Genomic DNA, 18,334 nt, shown 5'->3' with positions numbered 1-18,334 from the left:
AGGCATGTGAGTTAGTGCTGGTCTGAAACAAACGCATGCCCATCCTGTAACTCGCTAGGAGTAGAGGTCGGCACACAACTCTGCAATAATGAATCTAGAAGGACGTTCTCGTATGAAAATGTCTCCCTCTAACGAAAAAATATATTAACTGTACCCAGCAGTGAAGGTCCTGAAGGGTTACCCCACAGCTGGTTTGAGCTTCCACCTCTAACCAGGGACTGACTCAGGCCTGGGAAACCAGATGAGTGAACTCTCTGGACAATAAATCATATTCAGTAATCATTTAGCTAACTTTAATTAATCAATTAACCTAATTAAGAAAACATTACTCACTACGAGCTCCTTAATGCCCATGGTAGAAATGACCTTCTTCACTATTTCAGGTGGACACGGGGAACCAGCCATGACGCCTAAAATGCATAAATAAACACATCATCTAAGATACAGTACATTTGACATAACCAATATCAAGATTGCGCAAAAACGGTCCTATAGGACCCCCGAGTATGCAGGATTTCATCCCAACTAATGTTCAATCCAGCAGATTTCGAGAATATGATTAGAACAGAAACAAATGAGCTGAGTTAAAAACATGATCTCTCACCTCCCTCCACTGACGACAAGTCAAACTTGGCCAAGTCAGGCTGGCCCAGCATGTCGATGTACATAGTAGGAGTGCCATAGACAAAGGTACACCTGGTGGAAAAGTGGACACACTTGATTGAGGCACAAAGCACACAACCTACACCACAGTTCACTGTCCCAGAAATGTCTTCAATAACACTGAATGCATGTTTTCCACCAGAACTTAGATATTTCTGCCATACCTTTCACTCTCCATAGCTGCCAGGTTGGCACGTCCGTCGTATCCAGTGGAGGGATAGACCAACGTGATGCCATGCGTGGCCATGACAATGCCACCACCCACCGAGCCGAAGCAGTGGTACATGGGCACAGACAGGCACACGCGTACCTGAGACTGAGGGGACATGGATTAAAGACTACCCCAGTGACTCTATGGCTATGTTTAGACAGGCAGCCAAATTCTCATATTTTTTTAACTAAATCGGTCTTCTGACCGATCAGATCAGCTCTGAAAAAGATCTGATGTGAAAGTATCTGATGTGATTGGTCAAAAGACCAATTAGTGGAAGAAAAAAAATCTGAATTGGGCTGTCGGTCTAAACGCAGCCTAACTAACTCATTGTCTGGAATCACATGTGTCTGTGTGGGCAGGGCACTCACCCTCCAGTCATATCCAAGTCGCATGCCAATGAAGTAGGAATTGTTGACGATGTTGTGGTGGGAGAGGGTGGCACCTTTGGGGATCCCCGTCGTACCCTGACATCAGACAAACAAGTATGTCAGAAATGGTGGACACAAAGCAATGCATATTCGCAAATGCACTTGAATAGGTCAACTGGGGCTGTTGAGTATTATGACTCAGATCACTGTCAACAGAGGATTTAACATGAATTCACAGTATAGATTTGTTGAACACCATGACCATGTAAAGATGAACTGTGAGCACAGGATCAAATAGGAAGAATAGAGAGTGAGAGTATATACAGTTTACTAAAAGTACCGATGTGAACTGAATATTGATGGGGTCGTCGAAGGACAGTTTCTTCTGCAGCTCCTCCAGCTGCTGCATGTGCTGGCTGCTCCCTGCCTGCATCACGTCCTCTAGGTGGTACATCCCCGGCTGCCGGCTGTCTGTCACTATCACTGTATGGAGGTCAGGGAGTCTGAGGAGGAAGTGTCACACGTAACAAAACATTCTGATAGAAATGCATTATGTAGAACAGAATACGTTGAATAGAACAGATAATCGTGTGAGCTCAGTGGAGTGCAATGTAACTAGTGCTGAGCGATTAACCGACATTTCGGTTATTTTTAAACAACAAATTGACTGAAGTTGGTTTGTATTTTTTTCTGTGAGTTTAATAAGCACATTACACAGTTTCTGTAGAGATTAATCATATCAAGCCCCAACTGTGCGATATAGTAGTAAGTTGTAGTTTCCAACAGGCCAATATTCTACATAGTTGAGTGCAGATAATGTGGCAATTAACTACAATGACCATAATTCATTGCGCGCAAACTTCTTCGGTCTGTGTTTCTTTTACAACTGCTACGTAAAAGAGACAGAAAAATGCGCGATCTAGTGGTATCTCTACTGGAAAATACAAGATCTAAGTCAGGGATGGGCAACTTTGATGGGGGTGCACATTTTAGCATTCGGTGTAGAGAAAATGTTGCAGTTTTAAAGCAAGTTTGCTGCAATTCTACACATTTTGCCATGGGGCAGAGAAGAAATGTTTGCAGTTTTTTATATGATATCTGGGTGAGATTGACATTTTTTTTTAAAATAATAATCAATGGGGGCCTCACGGACAGTAATTCAACCATGATAGCAAGTTCAGATATCTGGCCACTAAACAAATTTAGCAATCTAAAAATGTTTTGCTGACATGGGCTAATTGACTAACATAACAAGAGAAAAATTGCAGATGCACAACCACATTTCGAAATTGCACCTTGTGTATGCTACTATTCTAACAATAAGTTGAGACGACGACGGCCCCCCCCCCCCCAACCGAAAAAATATATACATATATTAGTATTACATTTTTTATTGATCTGAAGGCCTTCAAAAGGGGGGCTGCTAGTTGCCCATTCCTGATCTAAGTGTTGGACAGTTGGTATTTAGCAGGCATAAAAGTATGCATTATTTACTTTGAAGAATTACTAAAATAGTGATTTTGCCAGACTGCATCCTCTATTGACTTGGAATGAAATAATAAAGTCCTCAAATAAAACAAATATACAAACAACTGAAATATTTTAGTAAAGTAATGTGAATAAATGATGGTTAATAAGTGATAAGCAGTTATGGCCAGTCACCTCCATCATGGGACTTTCATTAATTGTTTTACTCTGTGTTGTTACAGCATTCAACCCACAAAATGTATATTGCATTTAATGTTGTTTTTTTATCTCCGAAAAACATGATTATTTTTCAAACTGAACCGACCTCAAAAAGCTCTAATTGCTCAGCACTAAATGTAACAAAACATTCCGGTAGAAAAACATGATGTAGAACAGACAGCCATGCTTCTCAGTCATGTAGAATAGAACAGAGAATCGTCTGAGCTCTAGAATTTTTCTATCTGCAATATCTAGAGCTTTGCACCTACCAGAACACAACCCATTGTAATTTGACCATCATTCAGTGTAACTGAAATTGTGTGATTTCGTCAAAAGAAGAGTTGTGATTGTATATGAAAAAAGTGTGGTCATACCTGGCACTCTTGACCGATCCTGGAATAGCAGTGTCCATCTCTGGACAGATCTGCCTGAGCATGTCACAATACTTCTGGGTCTTAAACTGGGTTGGGCACACAATGGCATTGCATCCAACCTGGACCAAAGCAGGAAACTACATTATTACCACCAATTAACACACTGTTATCACCACCAATGAACATCATCAACATCATTGCCTTTATCCTCATAATAAACTGTTTAAAAAGCAATAATCTCTGCACCGTACTTAAGAGGGCCACACCCAGTGCAACTTTCATGGAACATAACGTGCCAACTCAAGTGACCCACCTTCCTCAAAGCAAACTCCAACTCCTGCACCTGATAGGCTGGGTTCACAGACACCTGTCAGAAGACAAAGCATAACCACTGAAAACATCCGCTTTATTGTACTTGACTTCACAAATGAGGTTGAAAAACCTCTTTCCCCTATTAAGATTCCTCCTCCATGCCACCAGTGTCAGCGCTCACCAGTATGATGCCAGCCTTGGCTGAGGCAAACTGGAACAGGATCCACTCATATATGTTGGGTCCCCACATGCCCAGTCGGTCCCCCCTCTTCAGTCCCAGTGCCAGGAGGCCTGCAGCAGCCTGGTCCACCTGAGCCATAATGGAGCACAGTCAGCACAAAGAGGTAATGGTAATCAATGCATAGCTGGAAAGCGATTCACAGCAGCATTGCTGAAAGAGACAGTTGAGTAAAACACTTGCAATAGAGACATGGTAAAACATATCTAAAGGGGTATTTTGTAGTTCACATTTCAACATTGAATTAATCAGAACCGCATTTAAAAAAAACAGCAGAAATCCATTATTGATTACTATTACTATCAATAGAACCTAAACAATTAAACCAAACTGAGTGAGCGGCACAGCTGGTTGTTACCCAAACACGTGACAATTCTTTATCGCCGAATGAATGTTTAACTTCAAAAGTCAAGGTTTCGCTATCTGAACTCTATACAGTCATATCATGGGTAGCTGTATCCACAACAGGTAAGTGCCGTAGATCACTTTCTAATCAGATACCAGCTACTGCCAGGTTACCGTAGTCCCAGGACAAAGACTGTTAATACGTTTGGTGTCATTGGTCACATTTGAACTTTAATGCTTTCATAACCTGGAGATCACGTCACGTTAGACTTTGCCTCTAACCCAGGTCAATGCGTTCTTCCAGCCATGGGGGTCTTGTTAAATAGCCACAACTGCTTAAAATAACACACTCAGCAAAAAAACATCCTCTCACTGTCAACTGCATTTATTTTCAACAAACATGTATGTATATTTTTATGAACATAAACAAGACTCAACAACAGAGACATAAACTGAACAAGTTCCACAGGCATGTGACTAACAGAAATTGAATAATGTGTCCCTGAACAAAGGGGGGAGGGGTCAAAATCGTAAGTAACAGTCAGTATCTGGTGTGGCCACCAGCTGCATTAAGTACTGCAGTGCATCTCCTCCTCATGGACTGCACCAGATTTGCCAGTTCTTGCTGTGAGATGTTACCCCACTCTTCCACCAAGGTCCCAGACGTGCTCAATGGGATTGAGATCCGGGCACTTCACTGGCCATGGCAGAACACTGACATTCCTGTCTTGCAGGAAATCACACACAGAACGAGCAGTATGGCTGGTGGCATTGTCATGCTGGAGGGTCTTGTCAGGATGAGCCTGCAGGAAGGGTACCACATGAGGGAGGAGGATGTTTTCCCTGTAACGCACAGCATTGAGATTGCCTGCAATGACAACAAGCTCAGTCCGATGATGCTGTGACACACTACCCCAGACCATGACGGACCCTCCACCTCCAAATCAATCCTGAGGACAGGCCTCGGTGTAACGCTCATTTCTTCGACGATAAACGTAAATCTGACCATCACCCCTGGTGAGACAAAACCGTGATTCGTCAGTGAAGAGCACTTTTTGCCAGTCCCGTCTGGTCCAGCGACGGTGGGTTTGTGCCGATAGGCAACATTGTTGCCGGTGATGTCTGGTGAGGACCTGCCTCACAACAGGCCTAGAAGCCCTCAGTTCAGCCTCTCTCAGCCTATTGCGGACAGTCTAAGGCCTGATGGAGGGATTGTGCATTCCTGGTGTAACTCGGGCAGTTGTTGTTGCCATCCTGTACCTGTCCTGCAGGTGTGATGTTCGGATGTACCGATCCTGTGCAGGTGTTATTACACGCGGTCTGCCACTGCGAGGATGATCAGCTGTCCGTCCTGTCTCCCTGTAGCTCTGTCTTAGGCGTCTCACAGTACGGACATTGCAATTTATTGCCCTGGCCACATCTGCAGTCCTCATGCCTCCTTGCAGCATGCCTAAGGCATGTTCACACACATGAGCAGGGACCCTGGGAATTTTTCTTTTTGTGTTTTTCAGAGTCAGTAGAAAGGCCTCTTTAGTGTCCCAAGTTTCATAACTGTGACCTTAATTGCCTACCGTCTGTAAGCTGTTAGTGTTTTAACGACCGTTCCCCAGGTGCATGTTGATTCATTGTTTATGGTTCTTTGAACAAGCATGGGAAACAGTGTTTAAACCATTTACAATGAAGATCTGTGAAGTTATCTGGATTTTTATGAATTATCTTTGAAAGACAGTGTGTTTTTGCTGAGTATGTCCATGAAGTCACAGATTCATTTTTTAAATCTACAGGACAGAAGAGTACCATGTGCAACAGTAGATAGTAAACAGTGCTGAATTTATGAAATCAACCCCTTTTCTAAATTTGTTTTGGGCTGAATCTCCTCCTGGTATTTGGTTGGGCCCTGTGTGTGATGTCAGCGCTGCGTTTTCGAACTCGTGCAAAGCTGTTGCCAGCTGAACGAGAGGGGAGAGACAGCTAATGTATTGACGTCCAATCAACCTGATGTTCCCTTTTGTGCAACCCCTTGTATAATGGAAAATTATTTGATTCATTATTTCCATGTATTTGATAAACTGTTGATATTGATTGATATGTACTATAACATGATCGTAGGTGCGGGAAGACACAGACCGAAACGGGAGTTAACCATGTATGTATCAGGTGTGAAGGTAAGACCCAGATGCAGACACATCGAATTAACAATGGTTTAATAATCCAGCAGGGGCAGGCAATAGACAGGTCAAGGCAGGCAGGGTTCAGTAAACCAGAGGTGGGGCAACGGTACTGGACGGCAGGCAGGCTCAGGGTAGGCAGAGGTACAGGTCGGCAGGCAAGCTCAGGGTCAGGGTCAGGCAGAGTGGTCAGGTCAAAAAAAAACAGGTCAGGTGTCTTCAGGATGCCTTGAACATCAAATGAACCATCAAAATTGGTTGACTTTGTTGCTTTGAAATTTTGGGGGAATGAAATTTAAAGTATGCTAATATTTTTTAAAAACACATTTTTTAGGTGGTTTGACACTATTCAGACTGTAATTAAATGAGTTAAGGAGACAGGTAAATGCTAGAAACAGTGGGAAGGTTGGAAGCAGGGATCACCTGTTCTCAGGTGAAAAGTTGTATGCGACGTGCCGGGGAGTGTTACCAGTACACAAAGACTCCACAGAATGATTAATAGTTGATGGCAGTGCATAGCCAAATCATAGATTGCAGTCTCCTTGTCCATAGACTGCTTTTAAAATAAGAATACAAACATTTTGTAATTGGGTGAACTCTTTAAAATAGGGCTGGAAGAAAATCCTGAATGCCCTCCAGTAGAGTTGGCCACCCCTGATCTATGTGCTAGGTGTTTGAAATGTTTATTTTTTATAACAATTACATTTCTAAAAATCACCAAACTTTCAAGAAAAATCTAATGAATATCAATATTCAGGTGATTTATGCCTACTAGTTGGAGATCCTTGCTATCATTTTACTCCACATAAACGGATCATATTTTGTCTGATTTGTCTAGCATGTGCACAGTACTAAAACGTCTAATTATATTTGATTCCTGAAGCATTTAATATCCAATGCTTATTTGTATGACTTACTCAAAACTCTCCATGAATGGCTGCAAAAATACATAGCCTCATATGATTAATTTTCAATGTTGCAAGTAGGCATATGAGATTTTAAATATGTGATTACACTGGCAAAACTGGGAAGACGTGGAATAATAAATTAAGTGTGGGGAATAACAGTAGTGTTACGCACAGTATTTACCCTATATTTTAGCCCATTGTTAAGAATGAGAATAGTTCCACTGATGAGACTAAATAAAGTAAATAGATAATAAAATATCCCGAAGACAAGATGACATAAATCTGTCCCTACACCCTAACCAAATAATGTTTATACTTATTGTTCCCCCTTCTAAAATCAAACTTACACTTTTCGATTCACAATCTGTTTGACAAAATTATTTTCAAAGTTACAAATCAGGTCACCCTACCAAAACTTCCCTGCTAAAACATACTGTAGGTCTGTCTGCTGCCTTTTCGTTCTCACAGCCTAAATGCCAATCACCAAACGAAGGGACTAATGCAAGTGTGGATTAAATCGACTTTAGTACATGCTGTCAAAAGGCTGTATTCTGCAATAGGGACAGTAGTAAAAGTAACCTACTTTGTACATAAAACAGCAATACCCTGCTACTCTTATGAGTACAACCACAAAAAAAATATGCATCAAGCCGAACTGAAATATCATCAGAAACATGTTGGGTCATTGTCACAACTTTCTATTTCCTTGTCAAACTGATTAATTTGGATATTTTGCAAAGAAAATCTTTCCAGGTTTTTTTGTTATTGCATTTTCTCCCCGGTGCCTAAAAGTCTTTGTTCGGCGAAAGAACCAGAGATGACATAAAAATGTACCGATGTCAACTGGATTGAAGCATTCATTCTATTGATTTATGACATTCTGGTGAGCGAGGGTTTATTATGTATTCTAGGGCAAAATACAGTATAATGACAGAATAAAAGCTGCATTAAAGCTGCATCTAGTTGACTAACAAATTCGAGAGCATGGTACTAAGGTTCTATCTACAAAAAATGAAACAAAGTCAGCTTTTATGTTGCTGAAATAAATTGCACGTTTAGGCTACACAACAGGTCCCTAAGAGCGCAATCACATTGTCTCAAGATGCTGAAATAAATTAAGGCCTGAACTGCAGAAAAACACAAGCAATTCATTCAGATCAGACACTGGAGGAAAAGGGAATCAACTCTGATTCCCGGCAGTGCTGTGGGTATGGAAGGGAACACAGAGGATGGAGTTCACAAGCGCCGATGAAGCCCTGAACAGGCTGCAGGAAACCTTTCCATTTGAAAGAGAGCCCAATGCCCTGAGGAGAGGAAGAAGCGGAAAAAAGTGATAAGCACACGAGGCTACATACAGTGATGCCCAAGACCAGCATATCGTAAATTGTAACAATATTCTTTCCCCCTTCCCCAATAAAGACTCCATTGTCCCCAAGTAACTGTTCTTCTCTATGAAGTAATGACAGAATTAGCCAATGAGATACATGGACACTGCAAAGACATTATAAAATAGGAAATATAGCATGTACTGTATGTCATTAAACACATTTCCATCTACAGTTTTTATGCGAGTAAAGTCATAACATTGAAAAAAAAATCATGACAGCTGTGATGGAAACAGGATGTTTCGGTACAATTTTATAAATGCAAACAGATAATTTGTTTGTTTGACATGGTGGAATCTTTTTGTGAAAATGAGGTGGAAATGCCTTTGCGCTCAATTATTAATATAATAACCATAATATCAAAATAAATTTGGAGTCACGTAATGATGTGTGTGTGGTCCTCCCACTACGACTCGGGAAACCACGCAGTTTTAGCCTACAGATTAAAAAAGTTGATGAACTTCGCGGTGATCTTGAACCTCCTTTCCAATAATATTTTGAGGGTCTTATTCTGGTGACATGAAGAGAGATGCTTGACTGCGTTTGACAAATAAGAATATCCATAATGTATCTGAGAGCTGAGTGTACGTGCCAAGACCAGAGTAGGCACATTTGCTATTTAATGCAACAGTAGAGTTGAAAATTCCATATTTATTCGGTACATGAAAAATTAAGAGAAAAAGTACATTGTGTGTGCACTACATCATCCCCCACTGATTTTTATCTGCAACAAGTCCTTTTGGTGGAAACACACCACTGGTAGGAAAATTCACATTTTTCTTTATGCGTATTCTAAAATATTCATATGAAAAGTCATTGAAACTTGGCTAGTAATTTTCAATAATTGTTCTTTGAATGTGTGTGGGCGGGAGGGTGTGAGGGTGTTTGTGTGTGCGTGTCTGTGCATATAAAATGGGAGAGTGAAGGAGGGTGAATATAAATGTGTGGGAGGGCGGGAGAGAATGGGTGTTTGGAGGCATAGGGTATATGTTGTGTGTGAATGAAGGATAATGGATGAGTACGTTAGATGTAAAGAGGAGTGTACATTTGCCTGAGAAGATAAGACAGGGGAAAAGATGGGAGGTTGGGATAAACTTGGCCTGGGTGAGAAAGAGAAGGGCAAGGATGGGGGTTGGTGATAAGCTTGACCAACAAAATCCAATTTATCACATGGAATGTGCACGGGCTCCATAATTTTTTTAAATAATTCTCAAACCCTTAGAGATTGTCAGCAGATGTGGTTCTTGCAAGAGTTAAACAAATAAAGGAGAAATTGAATATTGAATATAAAGAGGAGTTGCGTTGGAGAGGCCTATTCTGCTACCTACTGTAGGAACGGCAAAACTGTAGGCATCCTGATAAATAAGAACACACCATTTTCCCTTATATCTCAGCATATTTTCTAATTTTGAATTGTACAGTACCTTACATGGAGAAAAATATACATCGCTTTTATTGTATATCCCACCAGGGTCACATCTGGTGTTTTTAGATAAATTCAAGCTATATTAGATAAAATCCAGACAGGAACTATTATTTTAACAGGTGACCTAAATTCTACATTAGATAAGATTGACAGATGTTGAAATAAAAAAGGCGTATTTAGGGAGCCTCCAAAGATTTACTAGGACACCTGGAGATTACTATTCCTACCTACAAAAGATAATTTTTTTCTTCTCAAAGTAACAAAAGCTAATCAGGAATTGAATGTACTCAACAATTTACTCGATTCAAACATTCATGATATAATGATGTCAGAGGACAGAGAAAACCCAACCACCAATATAATTTGGGATGCCTTAAGAGAATGATAATATCATACTTGGCAAAAGTTAAATCTGATTCAGACTATTTTTTTACGAAAAATAAAGCACTATCTTAGAAAAAGACCATAAAAAATACACTTTCTGAACTTAAGCAGGAATACGATCTTTTACTTTTGAAGAGAGCCAACAACTACAGGTTAAACTCAAGTAAAGCATACTACTTATTGCCAAATAAACCTGATACATATTTCACAGCTCACAAAACAAATACATGCTAAACAAGTTATAATTTTAAACAATATAAATGCAGTAATTAGAAACAACAGTGATTAATGACCATTTTAAAAGCTTCTATGAAAATGTACTGCATTTAAATCAGAATTAAAACAGATGGAAGGATCCTACAGCCTTCTTAGACTGAACCCTGAGGCAATTATCACCAGACAAGAAATAAAATCACTAAAAACAGAGGCCACCCAAAAATAAATATTAGATAGTGTTAAAACATTCACGCGGAGAAAGCATCAGGAATGGATGGCTTTCCCATAGAGTTATATTCAACATTTTGGGACAAAGTAGCTCCCCCATTTACAACTCACATATCACTCAATTCAATACTTCCTAGTTCCATGTATCAAACAATTATTTAAGTTATATTAAAACCAGGAATCTCTGGAGAGTCCTCTGCTGATTATAGATCCATACGTTTAATAAATTGTGATAAAAAAATAACAAAGCTTATAAGCAATAGAATGGCAAAAACTCAGACTTGATACATATCAAACAGGGTTTCTTAAAAATAGATACAAGAACTGGTTTCAGTTTAATACAATACACAAAAAAACCAAGATAAAGATTTGTCAATGGCTGTTGATGCCGAAAAGGCAATCTTGAATTGCCTTTCTATTCAAAACTTTCCAGCTGAAATAATAAATGTTATACAAACATTATATAAATGTCCTAAAGCAAAAATGTACCAAATATTACATTATCTGATCAAATTGCTTTCGAAAAGGGGCAGCGCACAAGACAGTGATGTTCCAACGCACTTCTGAAGACAAAGGAATACTCCGGTTGGAACATTATTAAAGAATTATGTTAAAAACATCCTAAAGATTGATTCAATACTTCGTTTGTCATGTTTTTACGGACTGTAATTTATTTTTATTTATTGAACTTTTTGTCCGTACTTTCCGCTGGACTTGCTCGCGCATCGTGAGTTTGGAAAGTGTACTGAACGCTAGAACAACAAGGAAGAATTTGGACATAAATGATGGACATTATCGAACAAAACAAACATTTATTGTGGAACTGGGATTCCTGGGAGTGCATTCTGATGAAGATCATCAAACGTAAGTGAATGTTTATAATGTTATTTCTGACTTCTGTTGACTGCATAATATGGCGGATATATTTGTGTCTTGATTGGGCTCTGAGTGCCGACTCAGATTATTGCATGGTTTGCTTTTTCCGTAAAGCTTTTTTGAAATCTGACACAGCGGTTGCATTAAGGAGAAGTGCATCTAAAATTCCATGCATAACAGTTGTATCTTTTAGCAATGTTTATTATGAGTATTCCTGTAAATTGATGTGGCTCTCTGCAAAATCAAAGGATGTTTTGGAACTTCTAAACGAAAGGCACCAATGTAAACTCAGATTTTTGGATATAAATATTAACTTTACAGAACAAAACATACATGTATTGTGTAACATGACGTCCTATGAGTGTCATCTGATGAAGATCATCAAAGGTTAGTGATTAATTTTATCTATATTTCTGCTTTTTGTGAATCCTCTCTTTGACTGGAAAAATGGCTGTGTTATTCTGTGAATAGGCACTCACCTAACATAATCGTTTGGTTTGCTTTCGTCGTAAAGCCTTTTGAAATCGGACACGGTGGCTGGATTTACAACAAGTGTATCTTTAAAATGGTGTAAAATACATGAATGTTTGAGGAATTTTAATTATGGGATTTCTGTTGTTTTGAATTTGGCGCCCTGCAGTTTCACTGGCTGTTGAAGAGATGCGACGCTACCGTCTCACGTACCCTAGAGAGGTTAAGAATGGGAAGCATAGAAATAGTGCACATAGAACAGATCTATCGCTTCATAGACTTGCTGTCAATGAGAATGACAGCAAGTATAACAAAATGTCACGTAGGGCCCCCAAAAGGCTAGGGCCAGCTTTGACTGCATGTGTAGGTATGGATGAGAGTATGTAGACCTGCGAGATGCCATTTTGTGTACTCACGTGTTTTACTGTATTCACATTGCAAACAATAACACACTTTGCTTTAAAAAAAATATCTGCCTCCATACTGTTTCCCTTAAATGGGCGTAGAACATGCTGTTTCAATTAGATGTTACAATTCCTTTTGGAAGGGGCGAGGGACACGGGTCTTGGCTCTGTCTGAAAAGTGTGCAAGCCTCAAAATCCTTGATTCCTTAACTCTCTCGCCTTGGATCTCCTGCTTCAATGAGCTTTGAGATAGAGGCAAGGAGTTGGGGAATCAAGAATTTGAAGTCTTGCACACACTACAGAAGGAGCCCTTGTGTACCCCTAATCTGTTTGGCATAGGATTAGTAGAAAATAGGAAGTAGACACCACTCACATCCTGCTGGAGCTGTGAGAAGGTCTTCCTGACCCCCTCCTGTAGGAACACCACAGCCTCCCGGTCTGGAAAGCGTTCAGCTGAAGCCTGGAGGCTCCCACCGACCGTACTGAAGAGTAGAGACTTAGAGGAGGTGCCGTGGGCATAGCTGGTAATAAGTGTGGGGATAGTGGGTGGACTGTCCACATGGACTGCACTAGGTGGGAAAATAGAGAGAGAGCTGAAGTTACAGATATGAAATGGTCCAGGGTTTAAAAGTCAAACAAACTGGAGTTCGTACAAAGCCTTTAGATTAATATGGAATTCAATAAAGGGTGATATTCATAAGAGGATTTTCAGAAAAATTATGGGAGCCATGGAAACAGTTTGAATAGGACATCGTTTGAGATAGTGTCATATGGAGTGTCAAAATGGGGCCTACAGTAGGGAAAAGCAGTCAAAGTAAATGGGTTAAATGGTTAGGATGTGAGAGGGGTGAGGACAGGGAAGGTGAATGGGAGTCAAGGGTCAGGGAGGGGGTGGTGCACATTCAACACTATGGACAGAGAGGGAGAATAAATGCATTGGTTAGGCTAGACATTTAGGCCGTGTCTACACTTGACAGTTCATGAAGCTCCCACCCAGGCTAGGGGAGACTCCGCAGCTGTTGCCGGAGTGAGGTTCAGAGTCGCGTGCCTGACCACTCTGTTCTCAGGACCTCTCCTCACACATAGTCTGTTGCTGTGTCACCTGAGTCTGGCTGGATGTGCCTAGGCTTAGAGCATGCAATTCAGGCTGTTGATTTCACCTTCAGCTGCATGTATTGTGCTACTCTAGACCAACGCATACAGTATATGAAGCACGGTTGGTTATGATGTCACGTGCTAATGACAAAGCCCTGTTTACGGGCATCTCATCACGCAGACAGCTTTGGCTCTCACAGACAAAAATGTCAGCCTCCGTGATTTTTTTTTTTTAATGGAGCTCCCCATCTCAAATTTTTGGTCCTGGTGTGGACGCCATTTTGAACCAAACGGCGAAGCTGCAGAAGGACAGAGAGACCCTGCGGTCTTGCATGGTTCCCTCTGGGTAGGGTAACGCAGGGCAGAGACAATTGCAGTCTAAACTTCAGCTTTCTCCTGCCTCAAAAGGCTGCTTGGGTCCTCCCCCAAACCAGCCACGCTCAGATCACCCACATCAATAGGCTCCGGGTCAGCAGTGGCGCCCCCACCAGCACAGGCAGCGACATAACAAACACCGTCCCTCTGCTCCGAAGGGCCCCCTCAGTCATCCTGATGGGTGTGGCAAAGGCTTGAGCTTGTGGGAGGAGTTGTGGAGTCCCTCTGGGTGCTGGATACAGTACTTCAGGGGTAAAAACTCCAGTTCCGATGCCGGCCACCACCTTTCAAATGGGTCTGGTCAACTACAACAGCCAACCCCCTGAAAAGAGAAGCTCTCCAACTAGAGATTGCATTCTTCTCCATCAGGGAGGCAATCAAAAAACTCAAACCATCAGAACAGCACAGTGGGTTCTAAGGAGTATATTTCCTAGTCTTCAAGAGGGATGGTGGCTTTTGCCCCATCCTGGACTTGAGGCCTCTCAACCGGTGCTTGAAAACCCTCCCCTTTAAGATGCCATCTTCGTCCTACAGGCTATCAGCCCAGGCCAGTGGTCCACCAGTGTCAACCTAAAAGATGCATACTTCCACATATCGATCCACCCGTCTCACAGGAAGTTCTGCGCTTTGCATTCAACGGTATAGCATATGAGCATTCAACAGTATAGTGTATGAGCACCAAGTATTAACTTTCGGCCTCTTCCTGGCACCAAGAACATTCACAAAATGCATGGATGCCACTCTAGCACTCTAGCATTTTTGTACTAAATTAGCTAATCTGTACTCAAGTCATGAGAAAAGGCAGCAGCATACAAAACATCTCTCCTGAAGCACATCTCAGAGCTAGGCCTCCGGTTGAACATGCAAAACAGCTACCTGGTCCCCACACAAACTGTGATGTTCGTGAGCATGCGGATCGACTCGTCTCTAATGGAGGGCTGATCTCACCAACGAGCGAGTCCAGAAAATTGTAGATCACAATCCTTTTGTCCAAGACCAGAAGGTGACTTCTTCAGTGTAAGAGACTGATGGGTCTCCTCCCCTCCAGAAGGAGAGTGGCGACTACATCCCTAAATAGTGAGTCGCATGTGGGGATTCTTTAGGGAAGCGGCGGTGGATCTGTTTGGCTCAGAGGTACACACTCTGGTTCTCAATATTCAATCCCCCCAGGCCATGTGGCCTAGATGCCATGGCCCACGAGTGGCCGAGGAAGAAACTATACACCTTCCTCCCAATCCCGATGATTCCAACGACTGATTCCAACGACAGAATCAGTCCACCAGGTCCTTCTGATTGCCCCCAGATGGCTGAGACGCCACTGATTAAGGACAATACTGTCACTCCTAGCGGGGACAGCATGGGAACTACCTCAGAGGCCGGCCCTATTGTCACAGGCGGAGGGCACATTGTGGCATCCGAATCCCTGCCGCCTGGACCTGTGGGCCTGGCCGCTGAACAGCGAAAACGGTCCGATTTAGATCTTGAGCCCTCTGTTGTTAACATCTTACAGAGTGCCAGGGCCACGTCCACCACATTAACCAATGACACGAGGTGGCGCATGTTCTGCCAGTGGTGTGGGGAGCAGGGTGTTGGTCCAGAATCTTGCGACATAAAAAACTGTGCTCCAGTTCTTGAGGTCTTTGTTCAATGCTGGGAGGGCTGCAACCACACTTAAGGTACTGTATACGCTGCAGCCATTTCAGCAAGTCATGATGAAGAGCAGGATAGTCCACTTGGCAGCCATCCGCTCATGGCAAGGTTTCTTAAGGGAGTCTGTCAGTTACGCCCAGCAAGAGCCCCCTCGGTTCACAAATTGGATTTGGATCTGGTTCTTGGAGTAATGTCCAGACCTCCCTTGGAACTGTTAGACGTTATAGACTTGAACATCTCTCTTTTAAGACTGCGTTTCTCGTGGAAATCGCCTCGACCAAGAGGGTTGGCGGGCTCCATGCTTTATCTGTTAGTGATGAGCGTTATCGTCTAGGCCCGGGTAAGGCGATCGTTACTCTGCGGCCTAATCCTGCCTTCCTACCAAAGGTCCTGCCCCCAGGTCAAGTGAACAGAGAAACAGCCTTGTCCACCGCCATACCCCCTGGGGCTCATGATTTTGATGTACGCGCTCCGTGTCCTGTGAGGTCCCTAAACTCCTACGTGGAGCGGACTCAAGCGATCTATCGCTCTGATCATCTGTTTGTGTGCTTTTGAGAGTACAAGGTAAGCCTCTCTGAAAACAACAGTTCGTATTTGGATTGTAGACACTATCCTGCAAGCATATAGCCAAGCTGGCCACCCAGCACCATCCTCTGTAGTAGCGCAGCTCCCACTGCTTAAGGGAGTCCCCCTCTCTGACATATGTGCGGCTGCCAGCTGGGCTTCGCCCAGTACCTTTGCAAGGTCTTGGTGCTACCCTTACCTCCCAACAGTAACCTGTGGTTGAGCCGGGTACTGTCTCGAACTCCTATGGTGATGTGTTGTTTTAGGCTGTGCCCTAGAGGAACCGACTTACTCTCGTAGTCATCCCAATGAGTGACTAGTCCCTCTTGGCGCACAGATCCCTTTAACGGGATCATTTTTGTAAACAACCGCTGAATTGCAGAGCGCCAAATTCAAAACAAATTACTAAAAATATTTATTTTCATGAAATCACAAGTGAAATATACCAAAACACAGCTTAGCTTGTTGTTAATCCACCTATTGTGTCAGATTTTGAAAATATGCTTTACAGCAAAAGCAATCAAAGCGGTTGTGAGTTTATCGATCACTAGACAAAACATTACGAACAGCTAGCAGCTGGTCACGAAAGTCCGAAAAGCAATCATTTGGTTGGTGCATTATGTTCAGAAATCAACAGGCTCCAGCAGTCATGAAGGGAAGACGAAAATTCCAAATAGTATCCGGAAAGTTCGTAGAAACATGTCAAACGTTTTTTATAATTAATCCTCAGGTTGTTTTTAACATAAATAATCGATCATATTTCAACCGGACAGTAAACTATTCAATACTAGAGAGAAAGAAAATGTAGAGCTACAACTTTCGCATGCATGAACTAATCAAAGGACACCTGGCCATCCACTGACGTGTTTTGATATATCTTGCTCATTTTTCAGAATAAAACCTTGAAACTATGTCTAAAGCCTGTTCACAACCTGTGGAAGCCATTGGAAAATGAATCGGTTTGATATCCCTTTAAATGGAGGATAGGCAGGCAATGGAACAGGGATTTTTCAAAATAAGAGGCACTTCCGGGTTGGATTTCCTCAGGTTTTGGAAACTTTAGAGTGTTTTCTATCCTAATCTGTCAATTATATGCATATTCTAGCATCTGGGCCTGAGAAATAGGCCGTTTACATTGGGAACGTTATTTTTCCAAACATAAAAATTCTGCCTCCTAGCGTCAAGAAGTTAAGCAAAATAGAACGAAGGTTACTCACGTAACCACAGTTCTATGAGCTAAGGACCATGCTAGTCCTGATGTCGGAATTTGTAAATTTGTGACAATCAAATTAGTATATGTTACGTTTTGTATGGTATGTATTCATTTTTCTATTTCATATGATATGCTACGAATTGCAATTCGAACAATATGTTATGAATTTGCAAAATGTATATGTTGCGAATTCCAATTTGATGTGGCTAACATTAGGAGTTAGGTTAAAGGGTTAAGGTTGGGGTTAGCTAACATGCTAAGTAGTTGCAAAGTAGCAAGAAGTTGCAAAGTTTCTAATTAGCAAAAATTATAAAGTTGTCAGCGATGACATTCGAACATGCAACCTTGCTAGATGTTTGCGGTAGTTGCAAAGTAGCTAAAAAGTAGTAAGTAGTTGTAAAGATAATAAAGTTGTCCATGATGAGATTCGAACATTCAACCTTTGGGTTGCTAGATGTTCGCATTATACAACCACCCTGCTTTCATTTTTGCCTTACTGTATGTAATCTTCTGTCTTATGTTACCATACCTAATTTGAGTATCCCAGAGTTACATTTACTATGGTCGTATCTACACTTGATACTTACATGCGTCTTCTGCTATCAGAATATGAAGATCGCATTGAAAAGACGCGTCTAGACGCACACAAGTCGCTTTGTGGTCTGATTGTGTTCAGATCTGGCTGACCACTTCAGGTGGTGGTCAGGGATGCATTGTGTGCGGATTTCTCCTCATTCTCGACGCAATCAGGCTAGGGAAAGTGCACACAGT

The 18,334-nt window shown here is 41.8% G+C and overlaps 1 protein-coding gene across 1 annotated transcript in view; it reads right to left on the bottom strand.

Moving 5' to 3' along the window:
• acsf2 (acyl-CoA synthetase family member 2) overlaps positions 1-18,334 on the bottom strand; it is a gene marked incomplete at its 3' end in the record, with an annotated part of 37,437 nt that overhangs the window by 14,063 nt on the left and 5,040 nt on the right. The window contains 9 exon segments of the mRNA XM_055925002.1: positions 334-410; positions 605-696; positions 828-979; positions 1,246-1,341; positions 1,586-1,748; positions 3,306-3,424; positions 3,619-3,672; positions 3,799-3,927; positions 13,040-13,235. Of these exon segments, the coding sequence (XP_055780977.1) occupies positions 334-410; positions 605-696; positions 828-979; positions 1,246-1,341; positions 1,586-1,748; positions 3,306-3,424; positions 3,619-3,672; positions 3,799-3,927; positions 13,040-13,235 (1,078 nt within the window).

The sequence above is a fragment of the Salvelinus fontinalis genome, chromosome 1, assembly GCF_029448725.1.
Source record: "Salvelinus fontinalis isolate EN_2023a chromosome 1, ASM2944872v1, whole genome shotgun sequence".
Classification (NCBI taxonomy): domain Eukaryota; kingdom Metazoa; phylum Chordata; class Actinopteri; order Salmoniformes; family Salmonidae; genus Salvelinus; species Salvelinus fontinalis.
This window is presented reverse-complemented; position numbering and strand designations above follow the sequence as displayed.